The sequence below is a fragment of the Catharus ustulatus genome, chromosome 5 (genome assembly GCF_009819885.2).
Source record: "Catharus ustulatus isolate bCatUst1 chromosome 5, bCatUst1.pri.v2, whole genome shotgun sequence".
NCBI classification, from domain to species: Eukaryota; Metazoa; Chordata; class Aves; order Passeriformes; family Turdidae; genus Catharus; species Catharus ustulatus.
The window spans coordinates 41879547-41896657 of NC_046225.1; the positions used below are offsets into that span (position 1 = coordinate 41879547).

Consider the following 17111-nt stretch of genomic DNA (forward strand, 5'->3'; position numbering starts at 1 on the left):
GCTGTGTGTAATATATGTGTGTGGAGCTTTCTGGACACATGAACTATCTGTTGTGTAATAGGTCACAGAGAAAATATGACAGAAATCAGACATCTGTTAAATGAAATAAGGAGGAAAAGAAGTATTTTTCTCACCAGACTAAAATTCAGGGACAACATCCTGCAGTAGACTTTGAGTGGGGCTATGTGGGGTCTTAATTAGCAATCAGCAAGATAACTCAAACAGCACAAAGCATATGTCATCACAGTAAGTTTTATGCACGTGCAGCAAGTGAGTAGGAAATGCATTTTTATAAAATAACAAGGTGTGGCCCTGTTGTTCTATTAGGACTCTAGTGCTGGGAATAGAAAGGGGTTAGCACAGGAGCCTGCTTGAAGATGCGGTCAGGAGTAGGAAAGAGAGTTCTGTCAGGTGACTGAAAATGATATGCAGAAGCAGTAAGGAAGAGGGTGAATATTAGAACAAGTGAAGAGTTGTGAAAAAGCAGGAATTATATGAAAGTTTTGAAGGAGAAGACAAGGAGCCTAAGAATAGTTTAATGCAGAGATGATGCAGTAAACACAGGCTACATTACGATGTAGGTCACATCCTTCTAGGATAATGCACCCAACTCACATTTCTTGATAATGAAATGATGATGAAGTACAGCAGACAACACTCAGAAGATGATCTTGAGGAAAAATGTAAGAGTTTCTGAGAGATCCAATCGTCTAAGTTGAAATCAAGTGTGGCTTCTGCTATTAATATAAATACATGTTTCTGATTGTGAAAGGGAAAGGTTTAGCCATTCTGTATTTTTCAGAAAAATTTAGACTTGTTTCATATTTTACACATCACTTCAGCTGGAACACACAGGTGATATCTGTTCATTTTCCTTAACCTTGATCAGAACACTTGAGAAATTATTCTTGGAGTTTTCATACTAGTCAAGGAGAAAATAGCTGAGGAGCACTGAATATATGCTTAGAGAAATTGTCTATTTGTCATGCTAACTATTCAGTATGGTCAAAATAAAAACAGTTTTCTGTCAAGTAAAGCAACTAGTGATGATAGTATGATAGTTTCCAAAAACCTGAACATAACCCCTCATCCAGAGAACAGATTTTGCTTTGAAGAAAATGAAGATTAAAAGCATTTGATTTCCATCACAGAAAATATATTAGCCAGAAACTGCAAGCTGGAATGTCTGAGTATCATTCACAACCCCCTACAAAGACTGTGTAAATCACTAGTTATTTTAGAAATGTAAAGCATTTTAAGTCTCTTACAGAGCTGCAGCAGCTGCTGATGCTGAGTGCTTTTAGTTACCTGGCATGCTGGGAATCATACTTCTTTTTTTATTCTTTTAAATTATTTTTATTTGAAGAATATCAGCAAGTAGGAAGTCTAAAGGGATTTGGATACAAAATGTCTTGGAGACATATTTTGAAATTAATTTCAGTTAAAGTGGTTTAAGTTCTTGATATTAGTATAATAAATTTTTCTAAAGTTTGAATATCTGAGGAGCTTACAAAAGCAAGAGTTTTAGAGGTAGGTGACAGCAGTGGACTTTTAGCTTTTCCTCTTTTCACCTTAATGATTGAAAAATCAGAAAGCCTAACAATATCTGGCTGGTATGTAGAGTGTAAAGATTTTTGAATTTATAAATCTTGATTCATAAATGTTTTGTAGTATACTCATACCTGCTGATATCTCAAATAGCAATATTAAGGTTAAGAAGCAATTGACCATGCAAATTTAGGGAGAGTAGGGAATATTTTTCTAAGGACATTTTTATTAAATGGACACATATATTTGTAATTCACATGTGTTTAGTGATTGTTGTCTTTGGATTAAATAAGTGTGAATTATTTATTTAGGGATCCAGTGTCTATAAAGCTTTATAAGAATGGATGGTTCCTAAGGAAAAAAAGAGTCCATTTTGTCTTTTACAGTGCAAATGACTGAACAGTTTCCAGGAATTAAAAAGTGAAAATATAATAAAACTAAAAGTAAACAGCCACGTCCCTGTAGGACAGTTGGAATGCATGCTTAACAAGTGAGAAGTAAATTGCTTGTTAAAGTTCTCTCAGGTTTAATAACACAGTGTGGTATCAATACAAATAAGGAATGTGATTTAATCTGCTTGTGTCCCTTTAATACTAAAGCATGTTGCCCATAGACATCAGGAAAAGATAAGATCCTTTTTTTTTTTAAATGTGTGTCAGTAGAGCAGTTTACTCTTTTTCTCTCATCTGATGTAGTGCATATTTTAATTTGTTCAAAACCATGTGTTACATCGTTTAACAAGAGGAATTTTCTAACTCTTGCTTTGATTTAACGCACAAGGTTAAGAAGCTGAAGAGAGAACTCTCTCAGATGAAGCAAGAGCTGCTGTACAAGGAGCAGGGCTTTGAAACACTGCAACAGTGAGTAAATTAAAACAGTAAAAACTGACTTAATTCAGTCACCTGATTTCTTTTCTTTGGCATGGAATTGAATCTTTTATCTGAGAGAATTATTGTGGCGCAAAAGGAGAATCTAATAACTCTATTGTAGTTAGGAAATGGGAAATCTGTGGACATGGCAACCCTTTTATGCAAGTGTTAACATAAGAAATTTGTCTCCCCTCTTTTTTTTTTTTATAGGGTAGCTTGTGTTGCCAAGAGGCAGAAAGAAGGGCAGTGGTCAGGGGCCCCAAGAACAAAATTAACTGCTCTGTGTGTCTAATTTAATTTTTGTTTTTTTAATTTTCAAAAAGGTACTTAGGTCTTTCTTTCCTCCTTCCCCACCTATGAGCTCAAAAGAAAGAGAAAGGTGCTGTTCTTGGAGGTATGAACGGTACACAACTCTGCAGGGTTGGAAATTACAGTAATTTCATGACTATAAGGCACACCAGATTATAAGGTGCACTTCCGGGTGCAAATTTCCGAACTTTTGCCCATATATAAGGCGCACTGGACTATAAGGCGCACTTTTTTTTTGCATGAGGATCCGCCGCCGGCTCTCCCCACATGGTTGCTGGCTGTGGGTCCGCCTCCACCCGACTCCCGCAACCCTGCCAGCTCCTCCCGCGGCTCGCTGCTCACACTTCCGGGTTGGCAAATTTCACAACTTTGTCCATATATAAGGCGCATCGGACTACAAGGCACACTTCCGGGTTCAGGCCAAAATTTTCATCCAAAGGGTGCGCCTTATAGTCATGAAGTTACTGTGGTCACAATTTGGGGATTAGACACCCGCCTTTCTTTGTTCCGGTTACTGGGATGCCTGGTGTCCAAAGGGCTGATGCTGAACCAGGTGGACTTTCTGGGTATTTAACCAGTTAGATTACTAGTGAATGAATTTTTTTCAATCTAGGAACTCCCTGCTGTTCTTGCCTTACAAAATTAGGCCCTAAAATATTAAACATTACTGGAACTGTCACCATAAAGAACTTGCTGCACAGGAAGCCTTGCTAACAAGTGTGTTTTCTTGACTAATGTGAAGAGAAAGTTATTAATGCTAGCTGTTTTCTACATTGTGGTATGTACTCATATATTAAGGATGCATTTCCACAGTAAAATGCTGAACTGTTTACTCTCAGGACACTAGTTCCAGTAGCAGAAGCAATTCTCAGCACATTAGGAAGATGCTGGTTAAGTCTCTATCCTCTGTCATGTTTAAAAATATAAAGACCAGCAAGGATAGTTGATTGAATTTAACCATGAATCGGATCTCATTGGTACTAAAATTTAGAAGAAGAGAGACATATTGACTCTAAAGCTTAAGGTAACAAAACCTCATGCTGCTGTCCCAGGATTAAAGGTTAGCCAATCATGCTGGTTTTATTATATTAATTCAACAATGAAGTATTGTTTTAAAGCAGCTTGCTCACAAGCCATTTTGATAGGAATCCAAAGCATGTTTCAGAAACTGTCAACAGCATTCCACAGAAACACAATGGACGTTTGTTTTTAAAATTCAGCCAGCCACTTTCAAACAGTACTAATCCCATTAATTTAAAACAGGATGATGGAATATCTTATATATCAGAGATCTTTCTTGTCTATCTTAATTATATACAGAATAAAGCAGTTGCAGTTTGAATGTGGCATGTCATATTACTAGACAGCATGTGGTGTATTACCCAACCGTTCATTCATGATCCCAATTGTTGGTGTATCCTCTATAAATTTGACCTTAGCAGCCTGGTAAGTTACCAAAAATTGAGAGTTGTCAGACAGTAAGTAAAGAATTTCATGAACTTTCAAGCTGAAATAAATATATCCTTGAATAGGAATGATTGCCAAGATTTCCTTACACAGATGCAATTTAGTTTGTACAAGAACTGGAATGTAGAGAAAGGAGAAAAGAAATGCTCACAGCTTTACAGACTACTTTAAAACTTTGATATTTTTGTGGCCAAAACTTGAAGGAAATAGAATACAGTTACAGGTGTTTTATGCAAGTTGCTGTTCTTGCTATGGATGTTTGTGATCAGTTCTGATTTGTTCACTCCTCACTCACAAGGCTGTTAACTTCCAGAAAAGATGATGGATGATGATAAAAAAGAAGAAAACCATTTGTATTATAAAAAAAATTATTCTCTACTAAATGCTTGATTTTTATCAAGATGGCTATTGGTTGGGTTTAATTTTTGAAGCACAACTGCAGTCATTTCCATGATGCTATAAAATACTGTGTTGAACTAGAGACCAGAGAAAATTGTTTACAAACTGTAGTTCTTGAAGGAAATATGGAAATAGTAAAATAAGTCATCTTTTTATCTCTAACTTTAGGGTAACCTTGTTTTATTATTTTCAGGTTACAATTTCTAAAATCATTGGTAGTTCAGGAATTTAATGAATTGTCCAATCTGTGACATATGGCATTAATTATCCAGAGATTTTGTGAATAAAGAGAGCCTGGTGACTGGCTGAGCAGAACAGCTGTTCCAGACAGTTAATGCCCAGGATTAGGGTGGACTAGAGGGAAGCTGAGACAAGAATGGTCCTGGTTATGTTTCTGCTCAGAAAGGCTGATTAGTACCAAGAAGCCTGCCTGTCTGTCTGTGTGCCATTGTGGGTCTGGGTGGAAAGATACTACTTGAAATAAATTCTGCTTCTGTAAGGAGCATGAACAGTTATTAGTATGAAAGGCGTACCCAAAAACTGCTTTATGCTGCAGAGAGTTATGGTGGGAATGGGAATTTTGACAGTATTGTCAGCAATAACTTTGTGCTCCTTGACATTTTTGCCAAGGATTAAGTTGCATTTGAATGGAGATTTCAATGTCATTTTTCTTTTCCATGTCTGTTGAAAGAAATGGTATCTCACCTCCTTCCCTTCTGTTCTCTAAGTCTGCTTCTGTCTGAAGTAGAACAGCAGAGATATAAGGATGAAAGTACAGTTTTCTCTATCTGCTATTAATATTCTCTCTTTCCACAGAATTGACCAAAAAATGTGTGGAGGCCAGAGTGGGTATGAACTGTGTGAGGCCAAAGCCATCCTGAAGGAACTGAAGTCCATCAGAAAGGCAATCAGTTCAGGCGAGAAAGAAAAACAAGATTTAATGAAGGTATTTTGATTGGTTAATGGAAGTTTTGTGTGGATTTGTCTTAACATGACTCACTTTCTTGATGATAAATACTTTGCATTTTATGCTTTTAACGGATTCTCAAAACCCTTTGAGCCAAACTAGTACTAAAATTAATTTTCAGATGCAGAAACTGAAGCCCATGACATTCCTAATTCAAAAGGCTGCTCTGTGTCACAGTATATAGATTTTTTTGGAACGAGAATGTAAGGTACAATGCATATGTTACCTCTAAAGCACAATTTAGAATATTAAGTGCACAGAATTGATATATTCTGAGATGCCTGACCATTTAGCAAATTAGTTTTTCTAATCTAAATTGTCCTATTTCCATTTCTGAAAGCAGATTTCCCTTTGGGTTTTTTTTGGGTTTTTTTTCCCCAGCAAAATTCATAATTGATTGACAAATTAAAAATAAAAGTCTCCAAACAGACACAAGTCCAAATGATAGCTTTTATATTTTCACAGGGGTTGGTCACCATTAGTATCACCTACCAATGGCTTGATTAAAAGGATAAGTTGCTTAATACGAAATAAACCCAGAATTTTTGTTGTGGAGTCTTTTATGTAAATAAATGTTGGAGATAAAATGGTATAAACATGGTAAAGTGCAAAGGAACTTTAATGCCTCTTCCTTCTCTGATTCCTGGACAGAGTCTTGCAAAGCTGAGGGAAAAATTTAATGTTGACCAAACCACTGAAACATCTGAACCAGACTTGAGTTCCAGCTCTGTAAACTCCCAGTTGTGTTTTCCTAGACAAACTCTGGATACAGGGTCTCAGACTGACATTTCTGGTGAGGTGAGCTTTTTTCCATTTTGTGCAATGCAAAGAGAAATGGAAGAAGAATGCTGCTGTTACTGGAATTGGAATCAAATGGCAGATTGCTGTTGCAGATAGTATATATATATATACTTGTTTCACAGAATTACTTAGAATCACTCACACTAGAATTACTTTTCTAACTTTTTGCCCTTGAATTTTAAATCAAGATTCAGATGAACTTCATACATTTGTCATGAAGCATTTATGACAATCTGATTTAATCAAATGGTTCCAGTACAGTGAAGATCAGGAGAAGTGGATAAGTGGATAGTATTTTTTAATCTGTCTATAGAATATGTTGCACCTTACAGACCTAATTAAATATGAAGATGAATTTTTTTTTTTTTTAATTTTCAGGAAAAAAAGAACTCAGAATTTAAATGCACAATTTCATTTCACACAGCTGAAAAACTGCTTGTGAACTACTTGCTCAGTGATTTAGTAAAACCTTGTTTCACTGATGTTATATTTTACATACACAGAGGGCTGTTAAATTTTGATCCCTTCTTTGAAGTTCTGCAAGCTAAGTTTGTAAGAAAGATAGTGTTCAAGGTTTTCCAGACAAAGAGTTTATCTATGTTTTGTAACAAATTTGTTGAAGCGTTACTTTGAAATTAGTTCTAAATTCTGTGTTCAACAGAATTCATAGTAGGAGATGAGAATTTTCAGTGCAGTCATTGCAAGAATTCTTTGAAAATGCTCTGGCTTTACTGTGATGGGGTGTCGGCAATTGGTAGTACAATAGCTGAAAATGTATGAAGTGTCTCAGAAGAAAACTACTCTGTTTTGTTCAGCTGAGTAGATGAGATCTTAACTAGGATTTAACAGCAAGTGTGGGGCTGACTGCAGGGGCAGGGGGGTAGTTTTATTGTTTTTTAAGTTGTAATTTTTCCAACCTTTGTCTAGGTTTTGTTGGCTCGTTTAAAATCTTTGCACGGTGACGAGATTACATTTTGTTTCTTTGGTTTTTTTTCCCCTCAACAGATTGGGGCAAGAAGTAGATCGAATTTAGCAGAGAAGGTCAGGCTCAGTCTGCAGTACGAAGAGGCCAAGCGAAGGTAAGGGGGTCGGTGGGAGTGCGGACCGGGAAGCTCCCGGTGCCCGGGAAGCTCCCGGTGCCCGCGGCTCCAAGGCTGGGCTCGCAGCGACATCCAGCGGGCGGCACCGCTGCGCACCTTCCAGAGGCTGCGGCGCTCGGGAACGCTGCGACTGTTCCGTAGTGCTGAGCTGCGTGTGTTATGAAACAAAATTAAAACATTGACAAATTACTGGCAGTTCCAGGATTAAGGGAATAGAGTGAGCTGGCTTTCTGAGGAAAGCAGTCGCCAGGTTATTTATGTCTATTATATCCTTTTTCAGGATTGTAATTTCACTTTACTATACCACTGAAGGCTTGTCAGTTTTAGAGTTGCTTCAGACTTCCAGTGCAGATTTAGTGGGCTTAATTATTTCGTTTTTCCCTTGGGACTTTAGATAATTAAAAAACTTGTTGTCACTATGGGTTGGCTTTTTTTTCATTAGTTTAATGTGAGAAGAAAAGAAGTCAGGACCTGCTCCACTGATGAATGTGGAATGTCTTTCAAATAAAGTTCTGTGGTGCTTCCCCATGAAAGTAGTGCCATCTTGATGAACTGCCACAGCACTGAAAAATGGGCACCAGAAAGCAGAATATTCAGGGTTTGAATGACATCTTCTGGTGCACCAGAAGTGCTGCATAATACTGGGGCAAGATTTACTATTGGGATAGTACTCTTGTACTTATTATTTTCTAATACTTGTTGGCAAATTATTTGTCAGCTATTCAGAAGCCTTATTGTCTTTGTTGTGGAGGTTCTTTGTCATTTAAGGGAAATAGAAATTTAAGCACTATTCCACACCAAAAGTTTTAGGATTTCTTTTACTACGAAGAACTAAACAAGGCAACAAAAAAAAAAAAAAAAAAAAAAAGTGCTTTTCCCCAGATGAAAACTGTGCCTCAAATGCCATTGAATCTAAGATTTAAATATTATTTCAGTTGGAAAACTGTGGCATGATCATTTTAAAAACTACAAAAGTAAATTAGCAACTTAGAAGTACCAAGTAACAGCTTAGTTGTTTTTAGATTTTAAAGGCAGGAGTGTGCATGACTGATTTTTTGCCTAATTTCAAATGTATACTTCCTCCTACAGAGTAGTAGCTACCATCCTTAGCAGTAACAACAGTAATCCTTTATGTGCTTATCATGGATCATTGTATAATCAATGCATTCATCAAAGAACACCAAAGTTACTGTGTTTGTTCGATATTGAACATGTTTGATTTAAGCTCAGAATCATCACGTACATAATGTTAATTGTCGGGTGGTCACTTAGATGCAGGTAGGTGGCATTGTTTCTCAGGTATAATTGATCCAAAACCTGATCACACTCTAATTTGGCTGTGTTGTGATACCAAGTAGTCCCATCATTGCATTTTATCTTTCTTTTATAGGAACAAAAAACTTCTTGAAGTAAGTCCGTTTGCCACTTATATCTTGGCATGGGGGGAAAAGAGAAAACAGGAGAAACCATACAGTGCTCAGAGTATGGAGTACTGCAGCACAGGATCTTTATTTCTCACTAATTACTTAGCCAAGAACGTGGGTCGAAATTTCAATGTATGTAACTTGGAATAATGAAGATACATACCAGTTTGCACATAAGGTTCAGTACCTAATTATACCCATCCCCCAAGTATTGTGGCCATTGTAGCCCTCATTGTAATTTAGTAAGTGTTGACCATCTTCTCTGAAATAATAAATGGGCAAATTCTCAATTATTTTGTGGTAAAATAGCAAGGATGAAGAGAGGATCTTGTAAGTGAACATCTCTACTTGAAAATTACCAGATAATTTTGTACATTGGTTAGCCAGCAGAATGTCTTGAAGTGGTGGAGTGTTCATAACCATGCAGAATTCAGTTGCAATTGTTATTCGAAAGGATCTGATACAGCATGCTTACAATCCTATCCTGATGTGGTGAAGATCTGGCTAATATTCCTTTTTGGCCTGTTGTGGCATCCCACCCTTAAGGGGAAAGGAGCACCCAAGATTCACAGATGCCCTTGATCAAAAAGGAATGACGAAAGTCAAAGAGTCACCAAAAACTTACAAACTTGTATTAGTAAATTATACACACAGCATGGAAATTGGGATGTCAGTCCCTGACTTCTGAGTATAAACAAATGGTGATGGATTTTGAATAGGGGGTAGGACAAAATTGGAAAGGGAGAGAAGAAGAAGGAGAACAAGGAAACAAACAAACATCAGCAGTCCTGGCTCCAGCATGGAGCCATCTGAGGGGGTGTTCAGGGTCCTGGGACACCTGTGTGGGTACCTGTTTATGGACGAGCTTTCCTTGCTCTGGAGTTGTTTCTTGCTTTCTATGCAAAGTAGCCATCATGAGCAGTCTGTTCTTCCAGACCTTTGTGGAAATGGGTTGAGGCCTTCAGGAGCTTTGGTGGTCTTGATCCCCCCATACTGCAATGGGAACAGCAGTTGCACAAACTCAAACTATCAAGTTCATCTCTTTTCTCTTTAGGTACCTGCTGTTGTACTGCCTTTTTATTTAATTGCATAGAAGAGCAACGCTTTTTCTGAAGATTTGCTGAAGTGAGCACCTTGCTGTGGTGCACATTCTTTCACCACAGCCATGTCTGTTTCTGAGGAGCTGTCAGCCTCCCACAGCGCTGGAGAAATCCATCATACTCATGAATGAGTAAAGCATGGTGCCACTGCTATGTTACCAGACAGATTGCTCTCAATAAAGCTTTCAATAACATTGTGACTTCTACTTGAACTGGAATAGGAGCAACTAATTTTTGATGCATATGCATATTGCTGCAGGCCTCGATATGTAGCCTGATTCTCTGGCATAGTCTGCGTTCTTGTGAAACAAGACTAAAAGTAGGGCCTTGAATATAAAATGTTGTTTTATCCTGATATGTTTCAAAATATTATATCACTTCTCTCTTTCCTGGGCTTTGTGTGCTGTGCTATACTGAGGTAAATCTGCTTTGTTTTATTTTAGCATGGCTAATTTGAAGATTGAACTTTCTAAGCTAGATGGTGAAGCCTGGCCTGGAGCACTGGATGTGGAAAAGGAAAAACTGATGTTAATCAATGAAAAAGAAGAGCTTTTAAAGGAGCTTCAGTTTATTACACCACGAAAACGTACTCAGGATGAGCTAGAGCAGCTAGAAGCAGAAAGGAAGAGGCTTGAGGAAGAGCTGGTGTCTGTGAAAAGCACACCCAGTCAAGCACTTGCTGAAAGGTAAGGGGTTGCCTTTTGCTAATATAAATGCTGCTTTCTGCAATCTAACCTTTGTACCCATTGCAGACACTGAACTATGCTTTGATGGGCTGTTTTCCTTTAGTGACTGTTGTGTGAGATCTTAATTAAATTTATTATTAGCCCAATGGGCAGAAAAACAAAGAAGTCTTCAGTACTGTGAGAGAATGTGAACACCCCGTATCTACTCTGCAGTATCAGTTGCTCTGCATTTGTTACCAGCATGAAAATGCCTGTGACAGATGTTAAATAACTGAGGAATGTCAACACACCAGCGGGAAGGCAGTACATCATTCACTCGTTTCTGATAATAGCTGTAAACTGTTTGAACTCAGGTTACAAAGATTATCTTGATTGTTGCAACATCTGAAGCCTTTCATTGTGAGTTCTATTACTTATAAAAATGCAACCAGAAAGGGGAAAACCCTAAAAAGTTCAGATGATAAGGATAATTACTGCAAAACTTTCCTAATTTGCTGCTACCTAACTAATAAGTGAAGCTACTCTCACAATAAATTGTTCTTAGCCATATTCAGAGTTTGAGAAAATCAAAGCTGACTGTCACTGATGGACTTTTCATCAGTTCTTAGTAGAAATGAATTTAGTGGCACCTCTAGCCCCCATAAAATGCAATAAACACAAAATGTCATTGTGTATATCAGTGTAGTATGCCTTACAGAAGTAATACAATCAACATTGTGTGACTTTCTTACTTCCCTCTACTAGGAAACATCTGCTGTTGCTCCAGTGTGAGGTATGGCCAAATTCCTGTTACAGGATTAGAAGCTGAGTCCTAAATTGTAGCTGAGCAACAAGGAAGTTTTTTTGTTCATGAAGTACAAATGTGTGTATTACACAAGATATTTTTTTTAACACTTGTACGCTTTATTATAGTTCAAACTGCATTATATTAATAATCCAAATATGTTTTAGAAGAAGGGAGCTATATTTTTACAGGAGAAACTGCCTGTCTGTGCTAATAGTACCTAAGGTACCATATATCTATTGCTCTTTGCCATTAATACATGGAGAATAAGGGATCAATAATAAAATCACATTCACAAATAAGTAATTTGGATCTAAAATTTTGATAATGTGCTGTTGTATAGCTAAATCTTAGCTCAAGCTACAGATAGGTAGCTGGTGTCTGAATCTTCTGGTTTGGATTTGCTTTAGTGCCAGAGTAAGTTCTGTACCTGACCGTTTTCCCATACATGTCAGATGCCAAACTTGACATACCAAGGGCAAGTAAAATTGTGCCCCATTGTCAAGAAGAAATTCATTTTCCACGTGAAGTGACAGAGCTTCCTTTTCCCCCCACCCCACTCTTTTCTTCAGACTCTTTTTTTCCTTCAATTTTTAATCCTGTGAATATGGAGTTTTGGGCTTTTTTTTCCCTGAGGTTAATGTAAGGTATGTTGAGCACTGCTGGTTGAGATAGCACTTACAGTGGCTTCTGGGTTGCTTTTTTGTTATTCCAGTGAATTTCTAGCTTCAACTGTTTATATTAAAGCTGTCTCCTTTGGTGACTTCAGAGCACATAAATTCTTTCACACTAGGCTATTTTGAAGACTATTTCTGATTATTATAAACATAAAGTAAATCTTCTTTTTCAGAAGGATTCAGATGATGAAACTTTTTTCTGAAATGTCAATTAAAAATAAATTTAATTGTATCAGATCAATCAGCAGGATTTTGTTTCTTGGAAATGAGGAAGATTCTCCTCTCTATTATCAGTGGAGGAGCCATGCCATCTTCAAAATATTGTACTATTGTTGCATTACCAGTTTCTTTTATAAGGTTTCATGAATGCCTTCACTTTGCAGGGTTTTCATAGGTACTGATAATGAAGCAGCAGCATAAGAAGCTGTGGATTGTGCCAGAGCTTAATGCAATGAGGGTTATTTCATTTGGTTTAGTGGTTTGGGGGTTTTTTTTGATTTCTAAAGGGAAAAGAAACAGGAGACGTGCCCTGACTTAAAACAAAAACATTATAGCATAGCCCTGGGTTATTTTGGAGCAGGATGCTGAAATTGCCACTGGTAGATGTACGTGGATTCAATTTACAGAAGGAGGGTGTAGATCATAACATATCCACTTCAAAAAGGCAGAGACAGGGCATACTCTGACTGCTTAAGGAAGCCTTAAAGCAACTGTGCAGAAATAACTGGATTGTGGAACTGTTGAGAGCTACTTGCTACTTTCTTGCCTCTGAGTTCCATTATTGTTTTAATCCTTGGCAGTATCTCCCAAGTAAACACAGCCATTCGAACAGGTCCATGATTTGAGTACTTGATTGTGCTGTTGCCTGCAAAACTGGCACCTTCTCTTGTGCCTGTCACAAACACGTGCACCTGAGTTTGCACTGAAAGGTTAGGTATGTGCACTTTAACTTTTTTATGTATTTTCTTTAAAGATTGTCTGCCCCTCTCAACAATGTTACAATTTAAGTTCAAAAGAGAAAGATACCTCACTAACACTGAAGTCCCTCCTGCAAGGAACAGTAGGTTAATTTAAATAGAAGAGGTGCAAACAGGACAGACCAAGAGAGGCCTGCATCAGAACAGATAACACAGTTATTGTTCAGGTGTTTACACGGGTTTTTTTGGATATTATAGTTCCTGCTGGTGCTATAGAGGGAAGGTTCATTGCCTGAAAGTTTTGGAGGTGGGGTTGTTGTTGTTTTTTGGTTTTTTTCTTTTTCATTTGGCCGGATGTGGAATGAAAAAACTTTCCCTAAATCTCAATTTGTTGTGAGATAATAAAATTACTTCCTGCATTTTCTTGAACTTCCACAAGTGATTCATCACTCAGCTTGGGTTTGTGATTTGTGACTAGCATTTTCCTGACGTTAGCCTGTAGGTATTAAATATTGTATTTAATTACTAGTAGATCAAATTACTTCCAGGAAATAAATTTTTTGAGGTGTTAAATTATAAGTGATAAATTATGTTTATCAACCTCCTTAAGACAGTAAAAGAAAACAAACTGTTAATTGTGCTTTTAAGACAAAAAACAATGAAACCTTTTAGTTCAGTAGTACAAATTCAGTTGCTATAGTGTCTCTTGAGGTGGCTGTAGGTGTGTCTTTTGAGAACTTCAGTCAGAGAGATTCCTAAGCTTTTATTTTCTTTATTGCCTTTACCATTAGTAGTTGAACACAGAGCAATTTCTGTGCCTCTTCCTTGAGAAAAAAAATCATAGTTCACTACTGAAAAGCCACAAGAAAGCTAGTTTAAGAACACTCTTACTTGGGAAAAGCAGGATGGATTAAGCTTTAAAATAAGACAGAAGGCATCGATAAATAGTAAAATGATAAGAAAGAGTGTCTCATACTGTAGATGAACATAATTCTTGGCGTGGAAACCTGTGTGTATGTCTTTCAGAGTGAGGAAGAAGAGGAATGAAATACTGTGTATGCTTTTAACAGCCTTAGCAGGTACTGGCAGATGAACACATCACTGCAGTGTGAGAGCACATGTGGTGTGGGCAGTGGAGTGGAAGTCACACCCTGTCTCACCTCGGGGTGACTTATTCACCTTTGCATAACCCAGATTTGCTCGCTGAATAAGCATGGGTGTAAGCAAGTGCTTTTCATGCTTTGCTAGATCAGGGGCTTAATGTCTTTTTGCTGGTATCTGACATCCAAAGGGAGTGAATTCTGGGCACTCTTGAGTATCTAATTCAGTTCATTCTCTTTGCGTAAGAAAGCAATGGTTGATGTTTCTTGTTTTTCAGATTAGTTGCTTGAGAACTTGTGACATGTATCAGTTGGCTGAGCGAAGCCTAGAGGAGAATATAGTAATCCACTACTACAGGAGGACTTTATCTGAATCCACTGAGAGAGAGCAATTTATTTAGTGTAAATGGAGTGATAAAAGGGTATTAAAACAGGGCGGGGGGGAAAAATCACTCTAAAGGTTAGTGAATCATTTTTCCTACCCAAGAGGAATAGGAGAGTTCCCCATTTTGTGGCTTTACAGCTGTTCTAGATAACAAAGCAGAAGGCAATAAATCCTGCTTTCTCATAAAGGTGATCTTGATGATGAGCATTACAATGCCGTGTGGCTCTGAGGTGCTGACAAAGCTGTTGGGAATGTTGAAATCTTTACCAAGGACTCCTAGCTATGGTCTGTAATCTCAGAACCTTTCACTGAATGCTGCTTTGATTTGCTGTGCTTTATCTCTATATAAAGATTCTGAAATTAAAGGGAGTGCTTTGATTTTAAACTTTAGAATATCAAAACTAATACTGGTATTACTGATATTAGTGTTCTTTTGGTTTGTTTGTTTTGGTGTTTTTTTCCCTGGTTTTGTTTGTAGGGCTTTTTTTTCCTAGAACTATATTAAATGAGGAGGGAGCCTCCAGCATGGCTTTTAAAAACTGTATGAGTACAGATCTTATTATCCTGATGTTGAAGCTATTTTCCCAGTGCTCATTTGTTACTCTTTTATTGGGTGTATGTTCTCCTTGGTACAGTGTGAATGTCCCAACCCTGTGCTTGCGTGTACACTCAGCAGGTTTGTTACAGTGCTTGGTATTCTGCAGGTAAAGTCACTCTGCTGAAGCAGTTGGGGTTTTACAATCAGACCAACAGCTAACAGAGAGTATTTTGGATTTTAGTCACTGGCAACCTAATAAAAAATGAGGGATGTTCCCTTTGTTTCTTTTTTATCTATAAAATGTTCCAGCCTATTCTGTAATGGTTTCCTGAACTAATATGTACATATTTTTTGCAGATTAAAATTGGAGGAGAGAAGAAAAGAGTTGGTACAGAAACTTGAAGAAACTACAAAGTTAACTACCTATTTGCATTCACAACTTAGGAGGTGAGACTGTACTACATGATGTAATACCTGTTTTGTAGTGGACCTGGATGTCTCAACTTTATTCTTAGGTTTTTTCTCTTAGCTGGAAGCTCAGAAAAATTTATTTAAGTAAGAAAATGCAAATGTAATAGCTTCAAGCGTTCTGTCACCATGCAAAACTGGTGTACTTTTATAATTTCAGCAACAGTTTTCTAAGTTGACAGTTCTGTTACTGTTCAGTAAATATATTGTAAGTGTTTAGAAGGGTCTGCTTGAATGATTTTTCCTGATATTTTTTCTCGGCAGTCCTCCAGAACTGAGGCAGTGATGCTCAGTTTCTCTGGTCTGGCAGGACCTCCCATCTCCTGTTTTTAACAGGACAAGATTGCATGTTACAGCCTTTGTCATAATTTATATACTTGGATTTACTGTGCATGTGGAGTGCGTGTTGTCACGCAGATGGGAAGCAGTTCTGCTATCAGTTGTCCATCTAGCATCTTTCCCAGGTGCTTGGGCATAGGGTAGGCTGCATGAATTGCTCTAGAGGTGGCAACACTCCTCTGTTGTCATAGGCTCCATCTTGGAGATCCCTGTTCTGTCCACACGAGCACCCACATCAGAGTGGAGCAGGTTTCCAATAGACTATAACAGCTGAGAAGGCTGCTGTTACTGCCAGACCAGTTTGTCAAATCTGCAGCCTTTCCAGAAGAAAAGGGGTTTAGGCAGGTGGCCATAAGCTGGATAAATTGCTCTGGTAGTGTGCAGGTTTGGCACACTGAGCTAAGCCAGGTATGGGTACCTAAAAAACATAATGCCCCAAGAAGGTTCTGGTTGTAATCTGTTACAAGGCAGTTTCAGTCAAACTTCCTTCTTTTTGTTCTGTTTTGTGCTGGTTTAGTTTAGTAACATCAGTATGTTTGTATTTTCTTTGCAGCCTCTCAGCTAGTACATTATCTGTGTCCTCAGGGAGCAGTTTGGGATCTCTGGCATCCAGCCGGGGGTCTCTGAACACATCAAGCAGAGGGTCGCTAAACTCACTCAGCTCCACGGATCTCTACTATAACCAAGGCGATCAAATTACAGATTTGGACTATCAGTACAAACTTGATTTCATACTGCAAGAAAAAACTGGTTACATTCCTTCAGGGCCTATCACTACTATTCATGAAAATGAAGTGGTCAGTTCCCATGGGAGACTTGGTTACAGTGATTCTCCAGCTGCAGACCATCCCAAATTGACTGAACCTCCCAAATCTGTGACATCACTGTCTTCCAGATCCTCACTCTCCTCCTTGTCCCCCCCAGGCTCCCCTTTAGTTTTAGAAGCTGCATTTTCAGCGTCACCTCAAAATTCCCCTCTGCATCACTTCACTACGGACTTTGAAGACTCTGACATTTCAGGTGATTTTGCAGGCATTAGCTTCTGCGAGAACCAAATATTATTGGACTCTGAAGCCAGAGCAGGATCTCAGATTCCTACAGATGATAAAGAGCTAAACATAAGGCAGCCTCTGCCTTCTCTACATGAAGGAAGTTCAGGTAATTTTTAAAAAATCTAATGTTAAATGTATATGCAACCTGAAAATTAACAGCTGACTCTTGAAGAGGTACCTT

The 17111-nt window shown here is 38.0% G+C and overlaps 1 protein-coding gene across 1 annotated transcript in view; it reads left to right on the forward strand.

The window, feature by feature from the left end:
• The window catches only part of WWC2 (WW and C2 domain containing 2), a 103992-nt gene that overhangs the window by 60039 nt on the left and 26842 nt on the right, over positions 1 to 17111 (forward strand). Inside the window, exons 5-11 of the mRNA XM_033059339.1 lie at positions 2329 to 2408; positions 5409 to 5538; positions 6211 to 6357; positions 7366 to 7439; positions 10428 to 10670; positions 15429 to 15518; positions 16432 to 17036. Coding sequence (XP_032915230.1) covers positions 2329 to 2408; positions 5409 to 5538; positions 6211 to 6357; positions 7366 to 7439; positions 10428 to 10670; positions 15429 to 15518; positions 16432 to 17036 — 1369 coding nt within the window. The remainder of the gene's footprint in view (positions 1 to 2328; positions 2409 to 5408; positions 5539 to 6210; positions 6358 to 7365; positions 7440 to 10427; positions 10671 to 15428; positions 15519 to 16431; positions 17037 to 17111) is intronic.